Below are 17,695 nucleotides of genomic sequence, written 5' to 3' on the forward strand. Positions count from 1 at the left end.
ACACCCCATGACCTGTTTGCGACTCTACCTACTTATCACTCCGACCCAATTTGGAGTTGCGACCCCTGGTTTGGGAATCCCTGATATAGATCCACAAATATTCAAGAAAATTTATTCATCACGGCCGGGCAGTATCGATATATATACAAGTATAGATCATAATCATAATTTTAGTCTGATTTTCCTTATTTTAGTTCTATATTGAGTTCGGGGAATTTCTGTGTTAGTCAAATGAATAACCCCACTAGGTTCCAGATGCTTTACACAACTTGATGTGAAGTAGGCGATCAAAATTAGATATCTTCATATTGGTACGTACACTTCTGGAGCACCTAAATGTCTTGTATGTATTTGTATGTTATTTTTTTTAAACAACTCAAGTCAAATGTAAGCGAAATCATAACTCAAAACTTTTTGTGTGGGTTTAAAAGTTTGTATACCATTGAAAAACGCAATGTATTCCCACTTCCCAGACAACACTTCGCCAAGTGATCCAAGGAATAAGAAAAATAAATGACTCACTTTGTAAGTGATTGAATAGTCTTGTTGCACACTGACACAAATTATTTCTGTGATGTTTCGTCTGACCAAGGTCTTGCACATTTAACAATTGTTTTAAAAAAAATATGGTGGTTACATAACGTGAAGTTTTGTCATATTTTATCGCAAACTTATTACTTATATTAGTCAGTAAAATCAATAACAATGTAATAAGTATTGAACTGAATATTCAGAAGCTATATATTGTTTCAGTTTCGAGTTTTGAAAATTATTTGACAGTTTCTAATTGGTCACACATTGTGATAAAAAATTCAATTTGTCATGCTTCCGTTTTTTAAAGTCTCCTTACTTTGTTATGATTTGGTCGCATACTAACTTAGAAATAAAACACACCGTCTCTTTTGTGCTATTGTGTTAGGATTCCCTTTTACTCAACAGAAATGCTTCAATTATTATTTGGCTTGGCGGTAGAGTGCATTGTGCTAATCGTCACGCTTGCTGTCGCATTTTCATTTCAATAACAGTTTCAAATACATTAAAAAAGGAATCCTCATAGATATACAAAATAAAAACTGAAGATGTGACAGAATTCAGAATACTTAACTATTCAGCAGACATCCATTTTGGTTGGGGTAATGCTACAAACTTATATATTCGAAGAAAGATTTCATTTGTTTTTCATGTTTATTCTAAAAAAGATATGAAAGCTCAATCCAGTCACTGTGAATAGCTAGCTAGGTAATAATTTCAGATGTACTGACTTGGATGGTGGAGGAAGTCTTTCAATGTTTTTTTAAAGGCCGTCATTATTTCAGATTATCATAGGCTACTGGCTACCATTTCGTTTTATGAGGCTTGCAAATTGCCTGAGTCACCAGCTATGACCTATTTAATATTGATTAGTCATGGTTGTAACTGGTAAGAGGTGGTCCCATAATCCATTATTAATTCTTAAAAATGATTCATTACAGGCTTACAGCTAGTTTATCTACTATCACTAATTTAACCTATATTATTGCAAATTTATGAAAAAGGAATGACCTCATCCATCGGAATGGACGTTAAAGTACAGGAATATGTCACACTGAAGGTGGGATTGTGTTTTTGTTGCAGTGCTTCCTTCTATGACTCTCTTCTGTTTGTTTATACAGGTTGTTCAGGAAGTCTTGAAAAAAAATTTAAATTTTGAAAGGAATTTATTGAATTTATGTGTAGTTTTTTGGCCCCTATGAGTGTATTAAATTGAGTGAAAGAATTGAATGAACACTGATCAAAATATATAAAAAAAAAACTTGTTAAGATATATTGTAAACCGACCAAATAACAAAATTGTAATTATCTGAATGAGCACCTGGAATGTTTGGATACTAAGTCACTAAGTGCACATATGTGAATCGCTTTGCTAGATTCTTGTCGCTTTGATCCTAATTGAGGAATTCAATTTCAAATTTACAGTACTTGAAGCGGCTCCATACTTTATCTTTTTTTTAATTCTTTTTTTGCTACTTTTGTATGGAACTCTATATTTTATCCTAAATTTTTCGATTTTATTTTAATTAATGTGGAATAGTATTTTTATTCTGTCTGGCTTGGCCACCATCACATCTTATCGTGTTGGTACAGTTGTGGATTAATTAAAGCAAAAAATCTAACATAAACACTGATTAAAATAAACAAACCAGCATGAGACATGTTGTGAACCAACTTCATAACATCTTAAAAGATTAGGTCTGCCTTAGTAATCTTCTCTGAGATGGCTGGCCGCAAGAATCTAATCCTAACGGGCAAGTCTTCCTAATAGCGCATTCATATTAGAATTGATGACCTAGCTTCATATCATAGATTACCCAATTTACCACAATCTTCTTGTTCAAATTTAATGAGCATATAGTTTGATTCCAGGATCAATTATTTGCATCCAGGGATGCGAGTCTGGGATAGTTTACTATCAAACATGAGGCTTGGACCCGGCCCTGCGATAGAAATTTCGACTACTACGGTACTTTGCAATGCCAAAGTTGTCTGACAATTTGCCTTTGGCCCACTTGCTTGATAATTCTAATAAAACTTATATTTTTAAGGTTCCTTATGAAATTCTTAACAAGCGTTTCCGCTCTGCTCAGAAGACGATAGATAGAGAATTCCATGGCGTAGCGGGGGCTCTTACAGATTTAGAAAGATGCATTGAAACAGGGAATGCGACTGCTGGCAATGTTGTTTCGTTACTTGACGGCGTAGTTGAAAAGATTAACAGCATGAAAAGAAAGGTGGGTTGTCATTACAACTACTTTTCAAATATATGAGATTTAATTCAATTTAAAAATATTGACGATTCGATTCTGAAATCATCACATATTTTGAAATGCCCAGCTGTGCCCACAAATGCAAACAATAAGCTCACCTCACTGTAAGAATCCTTTGGTTTTAATGGCACGCCTTACGCTCGAACGTGCCACGCGAACGGTTTTGTAAAAAAAAATATTTATGATATACATTAAAATATCACGTTTATATCAAAATCAGCAGTTTTTTTTAGGACAATATTAAATTGTTTCGATAAATAGATATTCGTTATTATGTATTGTTATTGCATTTTCTTTGTTTTACTGGAGTTAATTTACAATACCGCAATTGTGCGTGGCACGCGACAAGATTATTTTGAAAAATTTGGCACATATCCTCATTTGAGATGTGCACCCCTGGACTATACCATCTGCAGTAGTACAACTATCATTTGATTCAAGAGTCTTGCTACAGAATAACATTTATTTCTTCAGACAAGCATTTCTTAACTATCATGCTTGTCTGAATAAATCTGACTCCAGTCAGACGAAAGGTTACAGAAATACATCTGTGTTAGTGTGCAGCAAGACTTGAATAAAATAATATTAATAATATAATCGCTTTCCACTAAATAGCAAGTATATTTATGAGTTTTCATTAGATCATAGTGTAACTTCTTCAGACAAAACAAGATATACCGAATTACCGAAATTTGTAAAGATAAGAATTGTTGAGCCAAGTTACTATAATGGGAATAATTCGAAAAATGTAGGGTTGGAAGGATTTGTCTCTCTCATCTTGGTTTTATTCCAAAATGGTACTAAATTGACGGAAGTACTTTTTTATTTTCTGTGCTTCAAAACAGGGTTAACAAAACGTGCAGTTTAGACAAGTTTTAAAACATGCTTTTTATATTATTAAAAATTTGAAGCGTGTTATGTGAAGAATATGCTGTTTATATAGAAATAAAGACATCCAAGATAGTGAGCTGTTTTCTCAAAAATTGAAATTTGTGCAATTTGAAAAAGTTTTTTTTTTTTAATCATGAATTAGTGTTTGTGTGTAACTTTGTCATTTTTGTATTTTCTGAATCTTGATTTATAATGGCACATCAGTTTATTAATTTTGTTAATTTGCTGTCAAAAACATTTTAATTGAAATGTGTGCCAACTGGCAATTCACATCTGTGCCCTATCAAATATCATGTCTGTTTGAACAGCTGTTCCTGACTGATGTTTATCATTAGGAATGTGTTCTTCCTGTTGTATGTCAAACAGTTTATGTAAATAAAATGTAAAAGTTTTCGTGATCTCAAAAAAATAATAAATGTATGATTCAAATTAGCATTTCGTGATATTTTAAAATGCAGTTTGTGTTATGGCCATGGGTGTTCAAAAGGAATCTTAGTACTGAAACGCATTCAAAATTACCGTAGTCAAAAAGGTGTCCGAAATATTTCGCCCGATTTCATAGTAATAACAATTGTAATTTTTTTATAAATTTTATGGTATGATCAATGAAAACTACAAGCACAATAAAAACTATTAATAAACAGAGACAAAGAAATTTTTAATTGTCATTATAAAATTGGGTGAAATATTTGGGCACTCCCTTTAATAATATTCTATATCTCTATTTCTCCGAATCAGCAAGCAAATTTCACACAGAGTACATACATCATTAATTATCTATAAATCTCTATTAAAGTAATTTAAGTATTAAATTTTAATCCATTTCTAGACGCATAGCTGTATTTTTTATCATGAGTATTGATTTCTTTGAATGAGGGTGAAATATTTGAACTATTGGTTTTGTGCCCACTTTAACGCTTTTGTCGTGTACAAGGCACCTTGCTTAGTAGCCACCTATCAAACATAAAGCTCACTTATAATAAAAGGACCAGATTTCGTTTCCCATGGTCATACATTGGTGTGGTAAGCTTGGAACGAACATTTTCCAAGTTGAAGTTTCAATTCAACAATGTGATGCATCACTAGCAATTATTTGTAATTCTGCTTGCTAATTTCAAACTTATTTATAGTTTTGTTACTTATCGCTCTCGATCAGTACCACAGTTTCTGTTTTGGGGATCCCCTAACTTTCGTCGCTGTGAACGATTGTGTGCGTAACATTGACCTTCTGCGATGTGGAGCGTTTAGAATGTGGCCAACCAATAAAACACAATTTGCGAGAATAACTTATGTGAAATCATACTCCGTCAAAATTGTCGAATAAAATATTGAACATGCGGAAGATCGATAAGTCGGTTGGTCACTGATCGCTATCTAGTTTGTTCTCTCAGAGATCGGAAGTTCAGTGATTTTAAGCATAGCCTTTAGCGCAGGGGTCGGGAACCTTTTTGGTCAAGAGAGCCATAAAAGGCACATATTTTTAATTGCATTTCCGCGCGAGCCATATATAATTTCTTCACCTAATCAGGCCTGAAATTTTTACTCAAAACTCAACACATACAATGTCAATATACAGTACATTTATTGTGACTTCTGGTGTTGCATGTTGTGGCTGAGGGCCTTGAACATGCAACACAAGTTGAAATCTACGATACTCATCAGTGTCATCACCCTTCTTATGTATAGACATCTCCACAGTATTTTAAAAACTAGCTCCGCTAGTCCGATATAAATATGACAAATAAAGCTTCGCAAAGCTTCTCTCTATTGCTCCGCGACTCTATCGCTTTTTGATGTCACAATATGTTCCAGAATCCCCTAGGTTTGTCACAATGCCTGTCTGGCAATTCTCTCCACGTAACATAGACATGCGCTGGGCGCGCGTTCTCAAACTTCTTGGCAAATTTGGCTATGAAAGAGTTTGAAATCTCGTAACAATAGTAAGCTTAGCCTTATAATATTAGATTTTTCTGGGAGCCATATGTCGTCACCAAAGGAGCCATATATGGCTCGCGAGCCACGGGTTCCCGACCCCTGCTTTAGCGGATGCTTTAGAACAAAATTGACAGTGATAATCTCGTCTGAGAAGGATCCGGTTATTTTAGTTTACTTACTTAATTTATCTGAGTTAATGCTCGTATAACTTGATGAAGTGGAAAAACAACCCTAGGAAATAAATAGGAAAAACATAATCTCTTTCCATGAAATAACAAAGTATATTTGTTAGTTTGTCATTAGATCGTCGTCTAAATTCTTCAGACAAAACAAATACATTTGCTATTTTTCGGAAATGCATAATTATGGATATTCCTATTTATCAATTTAATACCATCTCACTCGAGCATACTTGTGGCAACAACTACATATGTATTTAAAGTAGACAAGGAGAAAGGACTTGCAGCTTGATACACAATATCCACTTATAGAATAGATATTGTTTTATTCAAAAACATGTTGAAAATACATTGATGGAATTGCAATCTCTAAACAATTAAGAAATGTAAATATCCAAAATAAGGCGGGCAATAACAAATATTTTTATGTTTAATTAGCTTCGCACTCCTTCAAAGATTGTTTCCTCCCCTTATGGGGGCACCCCACTGTTCTAAAGGATTAGTATAGGCAAACAGTGGGTTCTCAAAATCTATAACCTTGTGATGCTCATCATTAGTCTGTTTTGCAGCAAAAGACTTTCTTGAAAATGTCAAATACCTTGTTCATAATATATTCAGCCTAATATAAGAACAGTTCCAAAAAAATCAATATGTCTCGCATTTTATTGAAAATGGAAGTATCGAGGAATAAATATAGAATAAACCACCAAATTGCATATTAAAATGGAAAGATCATAAAACTTGATTACTATTAACAAAGATAGGATTTACATATTTATTCAGGGGAGGGGAAAACCAATAAGACGGCTTAATCATATGGCGAACCACGGCCTCTCGTTTGGTTACCAGTTTGTATCAGGAATGTAATTAGTTAGCCAGTTATTTGTTTCTCTAACGCTTAGCACGATGCGCTACTCAGCCGAGCCAAGTTGTACAGGTGCAAACGAAGCCTCCTTGAACATCACTAATAGGTGTTTCCATAATCAGTAAAAACAAAGAAATTTTCAAACTTTATGTGTCTCCGATTACAAATATTTTGACCAAGTTATCAACAGGATATTTCAACTTTCAGGCTGCTGATGCAATTGAACTTGAGGAAGCAAGCGCTAAATTATGTAAAAGAAGAGTCGAACATCTAAAAGTAAGTTTGTTCAAATTTTGTTTGAAAAGCATTTGATAATTTACAAGTTTTGTCCGCCAGAATCCAACACAATTGCAGGTTCTCACTCCAATGACTTGCTCTTAGCCGCCATTATTAATAGTCGTTGCAATTCAACGCATTTTTTTTATAATGCTTACTCTCATATTTTGCATATAAGCTGACCCTACAGATTATAACACACAGCAAATGGTCGCAGAAGAAAATTAATGAAATTGATAACCATAATTATATTATTCATATTATGTGCGTATAAGCCGACCCCTTAGTTCGGCAACTTTTTTTATTTCTAAACTTGGCTTATATGCGAAGATATACGGTATTCTAATTTAACTTACAACTGAACCAACGCTTTTATGCCTCCACTTCTTTTGATTAAAGTTTCGAATAATTTTTTAGGAACATGCCAGTTCTTCTCCCCATGTAGTTGCCCAATGGAAGAAGACAAGATTTGATCGAATGGTTGTTGACCATCTACTACGATCCGGATTTTACAACAGTGCTTTAAAGCTTGCGAGGGATTCTAACATTGAGGTGGGTTATTGTTTAAATTTGGGCGCTCCAGAAGTGTTTGTACCAATATGGATGTATCTAATTTTGTATGCCTACTTTAATAAAGTTGTGTAAAGGAACTGAAACTTTTGGGTAGGGGGTATATTCACTTGGCTAACACAGACATTCCTAGAACACGTAATAGAACTGAAGAAAAATCGAAATAAAATTATGGCCTAACCCTAACCTGGTACACATACTACGGGGGTACCTTGATTTGTGGGTGGGGCTGAGCATTTTGGAATCAAATCGAATATTGTTTTCGAATCAAATCTCGAATAGTTGGGCAATATATAGTTGTATCGACTGTTTTATTGTAATGGGTTCTTTTGCTGCATAATTGAGTAAAAACAAGGTAAACTTTCACTCAGAGTCAGAGAGTGTATCTCAGTTTCTCTGGTGCAATCCGCATGCCACCACCTCTCCCGGGATATAAAATTTGTTAGGCGATGCCGAACTGGAAAATTTCTGGTCCATCCAAAAAATAATAGCTTTTTAGATATTAGTGGACTTTGTGCAGAGCAAATGCAGGAATAAACGTTGCATAAAAAACAAATTATTGTGTCCATTGATTTTGTAGAAAAGAAATTTTCAATCTAATTCTAATTTTTCAGCCTCTATTAACCCTTTTCGTGCGGTGGGCACGTATACGTACCCACGACAAAACTCGCTAGATTGCGGCAGGTACGTTGATGTACTCCACTGTTTTATTTAGCAATCGGTCGCAAACTGTTGGTCTAGTTTTTCCGGGTTTTAGTTTATTGATAAGAAGTCTTCTTCGAGATTAACATAAGCGACGGTAAATCTCGCTTTCGTTTACCATGGGAATTTTATTTGCGGCGGAACGAGGGTGTGTTTTTGAAATTTATGCAAATTTCGGTGTTTTTTGGGTGGTAATAGAAGACATATTATCCCTTCCATCAACCAAAGTATTTTGAGTTAGATAACGAAATTGCTACAGCAATATTATGCTATTGTTTGCCAACCAAGAAGCGGTAACAGTAAAGGATTTAGCGAATATTTCTATTTTTTATCACGGTTTGAGGTTTCAACACCCAAGAAAAAAAATTGCCTTTTTTCTATCCGGTTTGTGACTCAGCCCTTTTAAAAAAATTTTTTTTTAATCGCCAATTGCAAACTCTTTAAATAAGCTTTAATAAGCCAACGAGCCGTCAGTGGGCAGCAGAGGATCATTACTTTTTCGTTAGTCGATTGATTAGTTGTGGGGGTACAAATGCATAAAGTCAGCGTAGCAAATACGATTATTCAATAAAAAATAAAAACCGCATGGAAAGGGTTAAACCAACTTCTTTGTCCAGTGTTACCTTTGAACTGTGTTGAAATTTCCAAACTCTATTTATAACTGTATTTACCTATGTTTTTAGGACCTCGTCAACATTGATGTATTTGTAACAGCATGGGAAGTTGAAAAAGCATTAGAAAAATACGATAGTTCACGTTGTTTAGCCTGGTGCCACGACAACCGATCCAGGCTTCGAAAATTGAAAAGTAATCTTGAATTTAGCCTTCGGATTCAAGAATTTGTTGAACTGGTTCGAATGAACGAAAGAGTGGAAGCTATTAAGTGAGTTTTTTTATTTACGACTTTTGTTAATGGCTTCGAATCAGGCCTTGTACAAGCAGCCATGCTATCTAACGATATGTAAGGGGTTAATATCATATTTTAGATGGACAGGAATCCATTCAGCTTTGTCCCAGGAAAAATTCATTCTATACTTCACTATTGCAATATCTTTTACACCTATTTTGAGAGCGATTTTGATAACCTAATTTATAACACCCTGCGTGAGGTAGGGGCATAGAATTAGAACCCGAGATTTGAAATTTGTGATTCCAACACAGTTGAGTAAAACGCTTGAACAGCTAGGTCACCGTTTCGCCCAGTTTTAAAGCAATTTTCTTAGAGAAAGGTCATGAACACTCACAAAGAAGTGGAGGAGACTAATCTATGAGTAAATTTACGTCATAAAGGCGTACGCACATAAACAACTCATGTGACTTTATTTTAGTTTTAAACTCTGCTTATATGCGAGGATATATGGTAATAATTTTTAATATTTTATCTTTGTACCTCTAAACAAAAGTTATATTGATAATTATTTGATAAGATAGAAAAGCCAATGGAGAGATATTTTTTTAAACCTACTAATAGTCTCATTTAAACCAAATTCCAGCTTCAAATATTTTAATTGTTTTTCCAGGCATGCAAGAAAGTTTTTTGGAGCTGCTGAAGGTTCTCAATTAGAAGAAGTAAAACAGGTATATGTGGGCAACAAGCAAGCCCAGTTAATTTTCACTGGAAATAGTATAGCTACGCTTTTTCTTGTCTCAAATGCTAATTTCATTTACAATCAAACTCAGTTTATTAAAAACAACAGCAGAACAACTTGTAAATACAACGTTAACAGAGGCTATAAAACATCTGCAAGTTAACACGGCCATGTTACAACTGCTATGCTACATGATTGACGAATTATGCAGCAACAAATGAGAGTTACTCATTGTATGAATAATTACATTATGTCGCATATTCTTATTTATATGAAATTACATTTAATGTCCGACCCAATAGATATACCGTATATCATGGTACATCATATCTTCTCATTGGAGAGATTGTTTATATCTAAATACTTTGCTATTGTAGAACCCTTCTTTTTGATTAATTTTGTTGCCAAAATGGAATATTTTCTCAAACTTTATCCATCATATTTGATATAAACCATAATGGCCACAAAAATGCCAAACATCCAGAGGAAACAGGTGAATAATTTTGTTGCCAGATTTTGGCATTTAAATCTAAACGAAACATTCCCTCAAATTTCGGCTTCCTTCATCAAGTCCATGCTTCCGAAAAAAATAACTTGCTGATCCCATTTCCGACATGGACTGGTGGTCGAGGGGACGTGACTTGCCATATGATTAAGCTGTCTTTATCTCTTCCGAGATAAGTATGTAAATGCTATCCTACTTGGTGAATAATTTGTTATATTTTGCCATATTTTGGCATCCTAATCAAAACAGAATATTTTCTCAAATAATATCCATCATATTTGGTATAAACCATAATCACCACAAAAATGTCAAACATTCCAAAAAAACAGTTCATTTGTGTTTTCTAGATTTATAAAACCTAATTCCTCAAATAGCAACAAGATTGAATCTTATTTAATCTAAACTCCTTGTACATTCCAACTAACTAAAATATAAATAAACTAAATTCTTCGTGCATTCCAACTAGAATATAAATAAACTGAAATCTTTGGGCATTTCAACTAAATTCCTGTTTCGAAGTTCAAGATGTGTATATCACTTAAATATTTGATATCTTCAGTCAAGGCTGTTCCTATCTTGAATTCAGTTATCTCAAGTTGTCATATTTCTAAAATTGTGCAAAATATAAATTTCATTTGAAAACCTTTCAGGTGTAGGGCATTGATCATAAGCAGGAAAAAACATTGCCCATATTTGCAAAAGAATGGACTTTTCTTTCTAGTTATAGTGAAAAATATTTATATTGTTAACAATGAAACACAGAACCAGTGATATGAGTGATTGATGTAAACTAAGCAACAAAGTTTACAGTATCCTATGGAATTCTCTGCTATGTTTTTTTGGTATTTTATTTTGTTCATTATGTCAAAATGATTTTTTTTTAAAATAGGTAATGGGCCTTCTTGCATTCCCTGTCGACACTCACGTATCCCCGTACAAAGATCTACTCTCACACACTCGATGGCAGCAGCTGAAAGAACAATTTCGATACGAGAATTATCGGCTCCATCAACTAAGCGATGTATCAGTATTCAAAGTAACCCTACAATCTGGATTATCTGGACTTAAAACGCAGTATCCTTTGAGAAATGCCCATTTATTGTTGTCAAGGGTTTTCAGTGTTTTAATCTATGACGTTTTGTCTGATCTGAGCCATACTTTTTCAAATTTTTCAGACAACAGTGATGAGAAAAAAAATATATTCATGGTTTTAATTCGGATCACTAACATAGTTCAAGAGTTGGTTTGATGTTTTGATATGGTTAAAATTTTCCTTGTAATCCGTACATTACATGCACCTTTTACTATCTCGTTGTAAATTGCTTGTCTGATATGGCCTGACTATAAAGAGTACAAGCCAAAAATTTTCACTGAAGTAAAATCCCTTTCCAATTTTTTGTTTGAATCCAGAGTTTAGAACCAGATTTATGGTTCAGGACCGACTATTTTCAAACTTCATGATCCCGGTTTTGTAATGGATTAAAGTGTTTTTATGGTTTTTCATTTTGGCTTCTGCTTTTACGCAATCCCAACCTTCTGTTCTTTTTACATCATAGGTTGTATACCAATTTATTCTTCTTTTTTTACATTTTGACCTATGATCTATGTTCCTACATCAGGGTTGGGTAAATTACGGCCTGCTGGCCAGATCCGTCCCATCGAGGTGTGACATCCTGCCCACTTGTGCTTGCTGAAATTACAACTACATACTTTTTATGGATATAAATTTACTTTGATAATATTGAATAGCGGCATAACGAGAATATCGGTCAGAGACCGAAGACTTATCAAAAGAGCGCTCTTACTCCATAGTGACACCTTGTGTCCCATCACTAATTAATTAATAACTCGCTAATTATACGACATAATTCATCCAAAATCAATAGGCTTCTGGTACGACATATGATGAATGCACATGCAAAATCTGGAGCAGATTCAATCTCGCTTTCGTGAGATATCGCGTGCATCTAACAGACAAACAGACATACATACAGACAAATACCTATCAACATACTTACCGATTAAAATCGATAGGTAATGACCCCAATTGTTACATTGTGTCTATTATTATGACATCAGATGTTAGCCAAGCCTTTGTATACGAACTGCTCTATTCATAGTTTTTCATATCACGTTTTGAGCCTCTGGCCCAGTAACCAAGTCTATAATCTGTAACTGGCCCACACAGAAAAGTAATTGTCCACCCCTGTCCTACATGCTTGTTGTGTTTTTCCTTAACTTTTTAACTTCAGTCAATGTTATCGAGAAGAAACAAAAAATCCAGATTGTCCAGTTTGCAATCCAACGTTTAATAAACTTGCAGAATCACTTCCATATGCTCACTGTGCTCAGTCAAGACTTATTTGCGGAATAACAGGTTTGTTTGCGTTATTCACAGTTAAAAATATATAGTGCATATTTTTCATATAGGGCGGCCCCCAAAAAAACAGAATCCGGGGCATTTGCAACATATTCTAAAGCAATGGTTCCCAAACGTTTTAAGCCTGTTCATAAATTGTGAAGTCTCGCCGCCACGTCAAAAATAACCAGCTGACCATAACCTACAAGTAACAGATAGTAAAGCGAAAGTATGTTTGTATTCCAAAACACGTTGAAAATACATGGATAGACTGTAAATAATTAAGTACGTAAACGTTTTGAAATGTAAATATCCAAAATAAGGCAGGCAAGATCAAAACTTACCCTTGTGGGGCGGGCCACACCGTTTGAGAACGACTGTTCTAGAGGGAACATAACTTTTGTGCAAAGCGTCTCGAATTACTGAAACCTTTGGGTGAAATCATACACAAAAAGAAGTTCAAGTGTTGAATAAATTTTCTTGATTTCTGTAAAGTAATTATGAAATTTAAGGGTTCTTGGTTTTTTGCGTGGTACTTTTTTAGATGCCTTAGTTTAAAACAAGGCAATGTACAGGGAACCTTTGGAATAACTGAAATCTTCCCTACTTGACATTGCTTACCTTGTTTTATTGGTGTGGTGGGTAATTCAAAATACCACTAGGTATTTCACAATCAAGACTTATTTGTGGTATAACAGGCTCGTTTGCGTTATTCACCGTTGAAATAAAAATGATTTTATACACATCTTTACAAGTATCCACTGAAATGTAAAGCACAACTTTATTTTGGAATGATAGGAATCTTTTTAGCTGAAATCTCCCCTGTTCGGCATTGCCTACCTATTTTGAATCTTTTTGAATCCTATCTCGAATGATAGGAATCTTTTTGGTTCCGCATTGACCACAGTATTTGTTATGTCCCGAGGCATGAAATTGGGACCAATGCAAACACAGCCAATGCCTTACCCACCACTCTAGGAATAAGGTGTATTTATTTTCTTCATACTAGCCTGGCTCTAAACTCCAGACACAGTCTTCTAATGTGGCTTCTGCAGTTTTTATCAAACTTTTTTTGATTTTTAGGTCAAGTAATGAACGAGAACAATCCACCCATGATGCTTTCAAATGGTCATATATATGGAGACACGGTAAGTGTGTAGGAGCAAATTTTCCATCAATTTAGTTCAGCTAAACTGAGGGCACGAAACTTTGTTTTGGTCAAATTTGTGTCAGAAAGATACAATTTCATATGGAAGAGCCATAGTGGTTCAGATATCAAATTCATCAGTTAATATAGGGCAGGGGTCGGGAACCCATGGCTCGCGATCCATACATGGCTCTTTTGGTGACGGCATATGGCTCCCAGAAGAATCTAATATTCTAAGACTAAGCTTACTATTGTTACGAGATCCCAAACTCTTTTATAGCCGAATTTGGCAGGAAATTCACAATACGTTTCAAAACACGCGTCCAGCACATGTCTATGTTATGTAAGATAATTACTAGACAGGCATTGTGACAAACAAGGGGATTCTGGAACATATATTGGGACATCACAAAGCGATATAGTTTTTAAAACACTACGGAGATGTCTAAACGAAAAAGGGTGATGAGTATCGTAGATTTCAACTTGGGCTGCATGTGAGCAACCGTTCAAGGCCCGCAGCGCCTACATGCAGCATCAGAAATCACATTAAATGTATATTGACATTGTATGTGTTGACTTTCGAGTAAACATTTCAGGTCTGATTAATTGAAGAAATGTTATGTGGCTCGCACGGAAATGCAATTGAAAATATGTATATTTTATGGCTCTCTTGACCAAAAAGGTTCCCGACCCCTGATATAGGGTGTCCATAAAGTCTTTGAATTTGTTTAAAATTGCAAGGGGAAATTATCGATACCATACCGGTATATTGTTTCGGTCCTCACATGTTGTAATAAATGAAATAAAAATACTTGGAAAATTACTGATTAAAAAAACAACAAACCTGGTTAAGATATATTGAGAACTGACTTCATAACAAAATTGAAATTGTAAAGGGACTTTTTGGACACTGTGTATATTTCAATGTAATTGATTAAGCCTTTTAACCAGATGGAAGCAGATTTATCCACTTTGTTGTTTATACTTTTTTACCGGGTCATTTTTCAAAGCCTCTATAAGTGATTAGTTTGTCGGTTATCAGCTATTGAGTGCACAATAGCTCAGTGTTTTTAATTTGGTATCAAGATTCTCAGTTTTGCCACCAGTCCTGTACAAGGGATGTCAAAAACAAAATGAATTTTTTAATATTTAATTAGTTTTTTATAGTTTTTAGCCATTCCTTTCCCAGCACAATAATTTAAACTCATTCCTCCACAGGGTCTCTCGCTTTTGGCAAAAGATGGAAAAGTTCGTTGCCCTCGTACAAAAGAAGAACATTCGCATATATCTGCTGAAAAAGTGTTTGTCATGTGATTACTAGAATCCTAAGTCGGTCAAGAGGACTTTGCACGAATAATATACATGGGTAACACTGCTAAATATACAAGGGGAACACTGAGATACGGTGCTAAAGATGGGACGTGTGGAAAATCATATTGAAACTGAAAATTATTTTTATTCATGAAATCGTGCTTTCAAGTATCCTTCCTGTTAAATTTAATGTTTTAACTTCTATGCCAGTGGTTCTCGAACTTTTGGTGTTATGGAAACTGTAAAGTGATTGACTTGTAACCTCTAGTCCGGTTACTGGTTCATGTCGGGTATGTGAATAGCCAGGTATTTGCTTTGTTCGAATGGACATGTAGGTGGAGGAAGCTGTTACATGAACGAGTTTACGGCGGCAAGGAGTCCCGCAATCCTCTCGCACATAATCATCCCCGAGTGATTTGAATCTTCAAACCCACACATGGTAACCAGAGGTGTAGTGGCGGGCGTTGCTTGATGCGCCACACCATCGAAGTTGTTTCAAATTAATCAATCCCAAATTTAGCAAGTGTTCTGCTCTGGCAATTACTATTTTATCTAAATTAGATTGGTGGTTATAAAATGTCTTCTCGATATTTTTTCGGGCATTATGACGATAAGTGTTTGTTTCTCTCTATATTGAGTTTTTGTGTCTCCCTTATTTCTCATTTTGGAAACAGGTATTATAATGAATAAATCAAATTAATATATACAAGTTATTCAATCAATCTTAACTATGATATTTTTTCTGATATAGTAACAAAAGTAATTGTCTTGTATTCTGACACTCATTAATTGCTCATCTTGGAATCCATTTTCACTAGAGGTCAGCATGGTGCCAATTAACTGCTTTGCCACTGTTTTCTGTGAATCTTTATGTATTCTAGCGATGACGAAATAGGCCAGGCATTTCAATTCTTGTTTGAATATATTAAACAGCTGTTCTTAACCTCCATTGTGGCCCATTTGCGATGATACAAGAATCTTAGTCCCACAAAACCTTTAAAAAAAATTTGAGTTTATAAAAATGTTTCTGTGTCTATGACCAAATTAACCCATGTGTCTATTTATCAGCTTGTTAAGTTGAACTTCCAAACCTTGTTTCAATTTCAGCTATACATTTTTATCGGGACTTACTGTAGGCCCAATGAAAACTCCACGCTCATTTCAAAAAATTTTGAGAAACACTGATTTAAAATAATATTGTGAATTTACTCCTGGAACAAGAATTTTTACTTGACTTGACTGGAGTCTGTAGACTGAATTCACTCAAATCCTTAGTCATTGAGAATGGTTCATCACACTCTGGAGTGAACGAAAGTCTTTGTAAACTTACAGTGTGAGGTATCAGGCTGCAGCAGGGGTGTGCGAACTATGCGAGCGGCATGACAGAGACAGAGAGTCCTTTGTCTTGAAGAAAGTTGTGAAAATTTCTTACAACTAAAAAAGAAGTTTAGATTTATTTTTAAACTTTGACGAGGTCATCTGATATCATTTTTTGAAAAATCCTTTAATTCAGAATGTTATTATATTATATAGGATATTAAATTTATGTAACTATATTGTATGGTCTTTTAAAAACGTAATTACTTTCCTCAATTGGCATTCGCAAAAAAAACTTTATCCACTCCGGTGATGTGGACATTTCACTAAGCTGTGCTATTATCTTTCAGTGGCTTCAGGTTATGTCGTCAGCCTTAGAGTTCATAAATTATGCTCATAACAGTTATTGGTTTGTGATATTTTGATGTTTTTAAGCAGTCCTTGTAACTCTTGCTTCCATGTATGCCTTTTCAAAACTTTATCCCAAAGATGTGCTTTTGATTATTTCTTGTGCTCCTGTAAGAACTTCAAAATATTATTCAAAATATAACAACGTAAAAATTGTAAAGTGGAGGTGTTTGAATTCGAATCTAGTTGGAATGCGGGAGTCAGCATGTTAGGGTACGCTTTTAAACTGACTCTATGAACACCTCGAGCTTGGCGTTGATTTCTTTGCGTTTTGATTTTTTTAGATACCAGTAGATAGATTTATTATCCCTTGGAAGAATAAAGCCGTTAAGACGGCTTAATCATATGGCGAACCACGGCCTCTCGTCCGGTTACCAGTCCATGTCGGGTATGGTAATGGTTAGCCAGTTATTTGTTGTCGTAAACATGGACTTCGTGCTCCAATTAGGACAGATTCCAGACATTAAAATGTGATGCACATTTCAGCCGTAAAAATAACTAGAAAAATTGGCGGCACGCGAAAAGTCCAATTCATCACCTGTTTCTTCCTGCTCATTATGAGTCATCTTTATATTGCTAAAACTCAAACAATAGAGAAACCCAGATAACCTAATAAAATTTTTATTTTCATACGTGTCTATTCAAGGCGTTTACATGAAGATCAAACTGACCAATATCATTACATGCGGTACCGTATGTCGTGTCGCAAGTTGAATATTTTCTGTTCAAATGTAAGTGTCAGTCGTACGCGGATGACTGCGATTTCTGATTAGTGATTGTCAATGCAGTAGAAGTCAAATATAACCAGTGATTGACACAATTTTGGGCGCTCCGGAA

General features: G+C 34.8%; 1 protein-coding gene across 1 annotated transcript; it reads left to right on the forward strand.

The window, feature by feature from the left end:
- Nucleotides 1-1,455: 1,455 nt before the first annotated feature.
- On the forward strand, nucleotides 1,456-17,018 carry LOC120339266 (E3 ubiquitin-protein transferase MAEA-like). The gene is made up of 10 exons (XM_078116291.1): nucleotides 1,456-1,591; nucleotides 2,583-2,768; nucleotides 6,882-6,950; nucleotides 7,368-7,502; nucleotides 8,906-9,105; nucleotides 9,743-9,800; nucleotides 11,206-11,390; nucleotides 12,569-12,693; nucleotides 13,759-13,823; nucleotides 15,041-17,018. The coding sequence occupies exons 1-10, from the start codon at nucleotides 1,538-1,540 to the stop codon at nucleotides 15,134-15,136; spliced, it is 1,173 nt and encodes a 390-aa protein (XP_077972417.1). The 5' UTR covers nucleotides 1,456-1,537; the 3' UTR covers nucleotides 15,137-17,018.
- Nucleotides 17,019-17,695: the final 677 nt, after the last annotated feature.

Source organism: Styela clava, chromosome 9 (assembly GCF_964204865.1).
Source record: "Styela clava chromosome 9, kaStyClav1.hap1.2, whole genome shotgun sequence".
NCBI lineage: Eukaryota > Metazoa > Chordata > Ascidiacea > Stolidobranchia > Styelidae > Styela > Styela clava.

What these genes read in the sequence shown, in the direction of transcription:
- LOC120339266 (XM_078116291.1), top strand. Translation starts at nt 1,538, where the DNA reads ATGACCTCATCCATCGGAATGGACGTTAAAGTACAGGAATATGTCACA. An exon ending in GAAAGAGTGGAAGCTATTAA is followed by an intron (nt 9,106 to 9,742) that starts GTGAGTTTTTTT and finishes TTGTTTTTCCAG; the next exon opens with GCATGCAAGAAAGTTTTTTG. An exon ending in TTATCTGGACTTAAAACGCA is followed by an intron (nt 11,391 to 12,568) that starts GTATCCTTTGAG and finishes TTTTAACTTCAG; the next exon opens with TCAATGTTATCGAGAAGAAA.